The sequence below is a fragment of the Sinocyclocheilus rhinocerous genome, unplaced genomic scaffold (genome assembly GCF_001515625.1).
Source record: "Sinocyclocheilus rhinocerous isolate Xijiao unplaced genomic scaffold, SAMN03320098_v1.1 scaffold4536, whole genome shotgun sequence".
Lineage (NCBI taxonomy): Eukaryota > Metazoa > Chordata > Actinopteri > Cypriniformes > Cyprinidae > Sinocyclocheilus > Sinocyclocheilus rhinocerous.
The window spans coordinates 226,436-235,119 of record NW_015666165.1 but is presented as its reverse complement, the minus strand read 5'-3'; the positions used below and the strand labels follow the sequence as shown (position 1 = coordinate 235,119).

Here is an 8,684-nt window from a genome sequence, read left to right as displayed (position 1 = left end):
CCAAGGAATATTTTGAGACCAGTTTCATTACAATAGGTCAAAAATGACAAAAATGATTAGCATTTTTGAAAATTCATTAATTCATGGTTAATGAATGGTTTATCACTTAGGTGGTGCAGGTGGTGCTGTTACCAAAATGATGTGGCCTGGTCAGTGTGAGGTGACAATGGCACATACAAAGTTTGGTGTAAATATGTCAAAGCTTTGCAGAGATACAGCCTCAGATGCAGTTTGACATCTTTCCAGCAAATTCGTTGATGCGCTAAACGAAAACCGTTTCGTATATCGACACGAAATCCATAACTTTTTGCCAGCTTGGTCTGAAGATGATCAGAGTCAATTTTAGTGAAAATCGGACTAACGGTCTAGGAGGAGTTTGAAAAAGTAGGTTTTCAACATGAATCAAAATGGCGGACCAGTTTCATTACAATAGGCTAATGTAAACAAAAGTTATTAGCATTTTTAGAAATTTCATTATAACTTTTGACACTGCCCCCAAACGTTTTGAGTACCATCAGGGCATGGTGCCGAAGAAGCATACCAAGTTTCGTAACGATACGTGAATGCGTTCGTAAAATATAGCATTTTACTACAAAATTCAAAAATTGGGTATCATTCGACTCTGCATAATAGACCTAATCTAAAGAGACCAGTTTTGTGATTTTTGGCCAAACCATTCAGAAGTTATAAGCAAAATTCTGCATTTTTCATATCTCCTGACCACTAGGTGGCACAGCGCCGAAACACTGCAGGTAGCCTCAGGTCATGCTTGTTATAACACACACAAAGCTTAGTCTCAATACGCCAAACTGTTGCGGAGATACAGCCTCAGATCCATTTTTGCGCGCTTTTCGTCTAATTCGTTCGAGCATTATTCGCGAACGGGTTAACTAATCAACTTGAATTCCATAACTTTTTGCCAGCATGGTCTGAAGATGATCTGAGCCAATTTTGGTGAGAATCAGACAAACAGTCTAGGATGAGTTCGAAAAAGTAGGTTTTTCTAACAATTAAAAATAGCGAAAACATTTTAGAATTTTCCTTCTGTGCCTTACGGTTCAAAAGTTATTAGCATAAACATGCGTGAAACTTTGGACAAGTGGGGGCGCTAGAGAGTTTGAGTTAGAGACTCCAAACTTGCTATGGTTAATGTTGAGACTGTCCTCTATCAGTGTGCCAAATTTCACAACTTTCCCGCAAGCGGATCTATGGGCTGCCATAGACTCAAGAGCGGAAGAAGAATAGGAACACCAACGGATACAATAGGTGTCTACGCACCTTCGGTGCTTGGCCCCTAATAATCAATGCTTTAAAATGTAATCAAATTTGATTTACAACAAAACATTGCATTTGTTTTTTTTTTTGTCAAATAAGATGCTGAATAACAACTCAAAATATATAAATAAAGACATTGATTAAAAATTGATTGGTTCTATGATATCCCTTAAAAAAAAACAGTATTACTTTAAGAAGCACATTTCAGTATACCATAATACTATATTCTGTCATAATTTCTTCAAGTTAAACCAAACTTTTATGTTGATGGTCTGTCGTGGAGATCTGCGAGTTTAAGTGTGTATTTGACAGTAGTTTTTCTCAAATGAAACGGTGTAAAGTTGGTGAAGAGACTCTCAGAGCAGCTCTGGAGATTAAGTTCATGTGTTCATGTCCTCATATATTGAGACACAGACGTTGAAAACACTGAGTGTCACATGTGTTTGAGTTTTTGTGTAATAGATGAAACTGTGCCAATCATTCACACAGAGACACACAGAACATGCAGACTTACTAGCGGCATGCACTGACTTGCTGCTGTCGCCTTTATTTCTACTATATATCTATACTATTATACTATATATCGCCCAGCTCCATTTACTTTGAGCCTCTGTTTACACGTGGCATTCACAGATCACTGCCTGAGTCAGCGGAGACTTTTACACCTGCTTTTATTGGCTGGACTGGATTTCCTGGCCACATTCATCTCTAATTATATCAGCGTGTCACTGCATGTTGCTGAGGCATATTGTAATTGGAAATCTGAAAGAAAAGAAAAAAAGGCTACAAGAAATCACTGATTTTCACCTGCCATTATGCCTTTGCTTGCCAGCACCATGATGGCGGTGAGGCCGACGCTGAAGATGGTGCTCTGACCGAAGTTGAGCATGGCCAGAGTAGAGGTGGTCTTCAGAGAGGACGACTCGTACACCTTCAGAAAACTATCGTAACGCTCGGCCTCATACTTCTCATTGTTGAAGTACTGAAAGAGAGAGAAACACGAAAAAACTTGGTTGAGAAAGAGCACAACAGAACGGCTACTAAAGGAAGGTCATGACGATCATCAGTTCAGAGATATATGAAAGACACCATTGATAACATGTTCGAGTTTCTTTCTTCTGTTGAACACAAAAGAATATATTCTTGTTGCTAACCAAAGAGTTCCTGGTCCCCATTGACTTCCATGCTGCAGAAATCAATGGGCACCAGTAACTGTTACTCATCCAGCAACTCATACAGGCTTGGAACAACTTCAAGGTAAATAAACGACAGAATTTTATTTTTGGGGAAACTATCCCTTTAAAGGGATAGTTCATCCAAAAATGAAAATTTGATGTTTATCTGCTTAGCCGCACGGCATCCAAGATGTAGGTGACTTTGTTTCTTCAGTAGAACACAAACGAAGATTTTTAACTCAAACCGTTGCAGTCTGTCAGTCTTATAATGGAAGTGATTGGGAATCACGGCTTTGAGAGTAAAAAAAAATAAACATACACAAACAAAACCAAATTAAACCCTGCGGCTCGTGACGATACATTGAGGTCTTAAGACACGAAACGATCGGTCTGTGCAAGAAACTGAACAGTATTTATATCGTTTTTTACCTCTGATTCAAGCAGTGTCCGAACTGTTCAAACTGTCCTGAGCGGCGGCACGTCCTCCTGAGCGCGTTCTCAACAGCAGTCGCTTGAGGCGTCGTCTTCTTGCTTTACGGTGGATCACAGACTTGTAAGTGCATTACCGCCACCTATCTCTCAAGTGGACCATTGACACTATCTACAATCTCAATTAGGAGTGTCAATGGAGCGTCAATGGACCACCCATTCACCTCCATTATATGACTGATAGACTGCAACGGTTTGAGTTAAAAATCTTCGTTTGTGTTCTACTGAAGAAACAAAGTCACCTACATCTTGGATGCCCTGGGGGTAAGCAGATAAACATCAAACTTTCATTTTTGGGTGAACTATCCCTGTAAGCATGGTAATAAATTATTATAATGGTATATTATGGCATTTCCAAGAAACTACAAGAAATAGCATGATATTACCATTGAACAAAAACACTTTAAGTGTCAGTCTGCTTATACCAGTTAAAGGTCTCTGGGATGTGAAATCAAGCGTGTAACAAGCCGGGCCACATGCAAACATGTTGGTGATGCCTCAATCACACATCCAGATGTCATTGAAGCTACAATCTCATCTCTCAAAACAGCAGCAGCTGAGTAAACCAAAGCCTAACGCCTTCACAGGCTCAGAGATGATACTGAGCGGCTCAAACATCTGAGAACACAAGAGCGCCACAATTAATTAGCTCTGAAATGTGACAAACAGTGGCGTGGTGATAAACAGCCACTGTTGGTTATGTGGAGGACAGTGACAGAATTATGCAGCAGAGCAACCAAGACAAAAAATATGATTATAAATTGAACAGTACATTTTTCCAACACATTAATACTAGCCATATTTTTGGCCTAACAACATATAAATGACATATACATTTCACTCAGACGATTCATTTAAAACAAAAAACACCACCACTGTGTGTAGCGCAGAAAAGCAGCGCTTGGTTTACATTTACATACACAAAAATAGCAAAGTAACTTGATAAATTGTGTCTAAAATTTAAGTTACTGAATACTAACTTTTTGGTTTACTGAATGGCATAAAACAGCAACATCACACTTATAATTGTGTTGTAAATCTATGCATACACTGCCATTCAAAAGTTTGGGATCAGTAAGATTTTTGATGTTCTTTAAAGAAGGTTCTTATGATCCTTCAGAAATCATTATAAAATGCTGTTATATTATCAATGTTGGAAACATTTGTGTTTTGCTTTTTTTTGGAAACTCTGATACTTTTTTCAGGATTCTTTGATGATTAAAAAGTTAAAAAGAAAAGCATTTATTCAAAATGGGAATCTTTTGCAACAATATACACTACAGTTCAAAAGTTTGGGGTCAGTACAATTTTTCTTCATTTTTTTTTTTTGGAAATAAATATTTTCATTCAGCAAAGATCTGTTAAATTGACTAAAAGTGACAGTAAAGACTTATTTTGTAAGAAAAGATTTATATTTTGAATAAATGCTGCTCTTTTTTAATTTTTTGTTCATCAAAGAATCCTGAAAAAAGTATCACAGGTTCCAAAACAAATAAATAAAATAAATTAAGCAGCACAAATGTTTCCAACATTGATAATAAATCAGCATATTAGAATGATTTCTGAAACATCATGTGACACTGATGACTGGAGTAATTACAGTTTTTTTTTCTGTATATTTGATAAAAAAAACAAAGCATTGATGACCACAAGACACTTCTTTAAAAAAAAATAAATAAAAAATCTTACTGATCCCAAACTTTTGAAAAATAAATATTTTCATTCAGCAAAGATCTGTTAAATTGACTAAAAGTGACAGTAAATACTTATTTTGTAAGAAAAGATTTATATTTTGAATAAATGCTGCTCTTTTTTAATTTTTTGTTCATCAAAGAATCCTGAAAAAAGTATCACAGGTTCCAAAACAAATAAATAAAATAAATTAAGCAGCACAAATGTTTCCAACATTGATAATAAATCAGCATATTAGAATGATTTCTGAAACATCATGTGACACTGATGACTGGAGTAATTAGTTTTTTTTTCTGTATATTTGATAAAAAAAAACAAAGCACTGATGACCACAAGAGACTTCTTTAAAAAAAATAAAATAAAAAATCTTACTGATCCCAAACTTTTGAAAGGCAGGGTAAATGCCATAAAGTTGTGCTGATATTTCATGGTGCCATTGAGAAAGATGGTGCATCTTGTAAGTAGTATGATAATCTCAGCACCTTTATTAACTCATAACGGACAGCTCTTCTGCACTGTAATGACAGTCTGAACATTTCATTATAGCTCATCAAACTCAGCAAAGACTCCTGCGCCAATTATCAGAGCAAGTGAAATTTTTGGAGGATTGTTTTACGAGTGAGGCTGCTTTAAAGACGAGCCTAGCACTGTCAGTGAGTGTGTTTAGAGAGAAACAGACAGATGCAGGGGTATTTGTGCTAGTGTAACAGATCTGGAGTGGGTGGATCTCATTATGCATGCACACAGGCTTAAAGTCATACTAAATCCACATGCACTGACACCAGAGACGGGAAACAAAGCTGCTCTTAACAAGAACGCACAACCGATTGAGCTGAAGGACAGAGGATCTGAGGGTTGAGACAGAATCTGAGCACAACAGCCTTTTAGATAAGACACTTATAAATACACAATCTGCAAAGATGCCTGAAGTACTTCTGACACAGCACATTTCACTGACCAGCACACTTATATGACTACATTTACCACAACCTGCACAAAACTGATGTCCTGCAGTTTGCTGAACAGCATTATGTGTGGAAAGCAACATTCATTTGCAAAACAGTTCAAAACTAATGGATACATAAAGAGATGTATAAAGTGGCTTGGAGTGCAGTATTCTAGTATGACTTTTATGTGCCATTGCTTCTTTATACAGAGCAGAGCTTTAAAACTAAACTATCTTTACAGCTGAAACTGAATCTCATAAATGATTATATATATATATATATATATATATATATGCATACAACATGCAGCTCCAAAAATGTTGTCCCAAACTGTCAAGCTTCTTCGCATTAATTACATTATAATGCAACAAACAAGATTCTCATTTATTACATTCAAATTGTACATTTGTAATTGTATACATTAAAAATCTAATAACTTAAAATTCTATAATTTACTGTTGTTTCAAACTTATAAGACTTTTGGGTTACACTTTATTTTAAAGGGTCAGTTCACCCAGAAATAACGCAGATAATACGATTTTCCATCTTCGGAAAATCCGAGAGCTCTCTGACCCTGCATAGACAGCAACACAACTGCGATGTTCCCAGGTCCAGAAACATAGCAAGGACATAGCTAAAATAGTCCATGTGTCATCAGGGGTTCAACCGTAATTTTGAGAAGCTACGAGAATACTTTTTGTGCGCAAAGAAAACAATAATAACAATTTATTCAACAATTCATCTCCCCGAGTTACCGTCTTCCGCCATTTTTGAGAGTATCCCAGAACGTAATCGAGCGCATGTCGAACGTAAACAATGCTGATTATGTTTATTACGTTCTGGGGTATTCTTACTATATGGTTAGGATTAGATTTTGGTTTAAAGTTACTTTTTATTTATTGTTATTATGATAGTAAGTAAATGTAACGTATAAAAAGGACACCTTAAAATAAAGTGTTCCGACTTTTGTTCCTCCCATCAGTGTTTCCTTTGCCATTATATTAGAGGGGCACCCCATCCCCCGCCCCCTTGAAGGTCAAGTTAATTTTATTTTCTATATAGCGCCAGATCACAACAGAAGTCATTTAAGGCTACCGTTCCTATAGACAGGGCTGCCAACTCTCACGCATTGCTCTCACTCTGCCCATGTAAATCTCACGCCAAACTGGCAACCCTGTTTATGCGATATGAAACAAAGTCTCAGCGTTCAAATTTTGTACGTTTTAATACTAAATTCAAACAATAAATACCGTTTTGGTGCACGTAATGTGGCGTAAATCGTAAAATGTAGCGCTTCAGTTAAAGCCAGAGCCGTTGAAAAACAGAGTTGTGACCAGCTTCTCTCTCGGTCACATGGTTCATGGTGTTCTCCAAACAAACCAGCGTTGACGATACATTTGAATGGGTTTAAGTAGGACAGACAACAGCTTCATTATACAGGTATTTGCAGCAATTTTTGGTAAACATTACAGCATATTATGCAGTATCATTTTATTCTGGAGAGTGATGGAGAGGCAACATTAATATGGTTTTCTTAACCCTCAGGTATTGCTTACTTATAATGTGACCATACAGCTTAACTATTTTTCAGTTAAATTAGTGTTCTATATTTTAGTTCAATAATATTTATTTAATATTTTGAGGAGATCTTTTGGTACTAAATACTACTTGTGCAATAATAATGGTCCATTAACGATTTTCTAATATTTATATTACTTATATTACAATTAGTGTTTTATTTAAAGCAAAGAGAGTTGTTATTAGAGTCATTTTGTGGTCGGAAAAAAAAATCATTTTCATTTGCAATGTCAATTGCTGTATTTGGCTCTTTACTAAATATACACGTATCTAGAATATTGCAGGTCATACCTGCTAACTTATTTTTAAGTTTGTCATTTGAATAAATATTTAGACATGACTAAACACTAGATTTTTAAATGTGAAATTTAAAAAGTTAATAACTTACATCCTTTATTTTAATGATACTCGTTTAAGTACACACAATGAATGCAAGCAAATAGCCTACTGAATTTATCCCAAGTTTCAAATGTGCTAAAAGCCATTCAACTGCATTCAACAAAGGATTTTTATCCCCTTATATGTACAGTATATACATATTAATTGATATTGAACCGAGATCGACCACGGCCATGTCGTAATTACGAACACGTGACGCTCAACTCGCTGCTGTTCACGTCCTCGGACCGGGGATTATCCGTTTCTATAGCGACAGGCAACAAAATGAACCCACGACAGCGTGAAAGAATGCTACTGGCAGCTGTAAAACACATAGCATTGTATGCTACTGCTAAATATTGCAGAACACAGAAAGCGTACGTGTCAGGTAAAAATAATTACTAACCGTTTGTTTGTTTTTATTAATGGCAGCGATAAATTTGTTATTGCTAACCTGAACAAACAACATCAAAATAATAACAGTATGAACACTTACATAATATGTTTTTATATTATAGTATATTATAGTATCTATATTTGAAGAGTTTGGTTCCAAAACGCTATAAATCCATTTTGATTAATTTGAGTAAAAATGTGTTTTCTTTACCAAGAAAGTGGCAAGATGAAAACCACTATTTTCTGTTTCAAACTTTCACATAGCATCTTTAGGTTATAATAACATAAAAAATTCAAATCCAGATTTTGATTTTCAAAGATTTATTATAAAATTGTATTATCTTTTCCCCAAAATGCAATAAATCCATGACAATTTTTTTTCTTCAAAATGCAATAAATCCATTGAATCAATATAAAAGCAATTTTTCATATTGAAACTATTGAAAATACACAACATAGTAAGTTGATCTACATATGACAGCCTGTGAACTTGGTCAATACTAATCTTATATACAGGCACTGGACTAAAAATACATTCAATCAGTCATAGCTCCAAAAAGAATTCAACGGGTCATCTTGTTAATGCTACAAATTAATTACAGCAATAAAAGAAAATTTCATCATGAACAAGAACATGAACAACAATATCACATTAGACCACAGAAATTCCAAAATGACATTTCCCTTACATTCAACTTCCAAAAGTGCATTCATCTTTGCCATGTTACATTCATTTAGTTGACTAGTGCTATAC

General features: G+C 35.5%; 1 protein-coding gene across 2 annotated transcripts in view; it reads right to left on the bottom strand.

Moving 5' to 3' along the window:
• Positions 1–8,684, bottom strand: part of LOC107731806 (ATP-binding cassette sub-family B member 7, mitochondrial-like) — a 68,632-nt gene that overhangs the window by 17,646 nt on the left and 42,302 nt on the right. For both annotated transcript variants that reach the window (XM_016542984.1, XM_016542983.1), the window contains exon 9: positions 2,083–2,257. In XM_016542984.1, the coding sequence (XP_016398470.1) occupies positions 2,083–2,257 (175 nt within the window). The remainder of the gene's footprint in view (positions 1–2,082; positions 2,258–8,684) is intronic.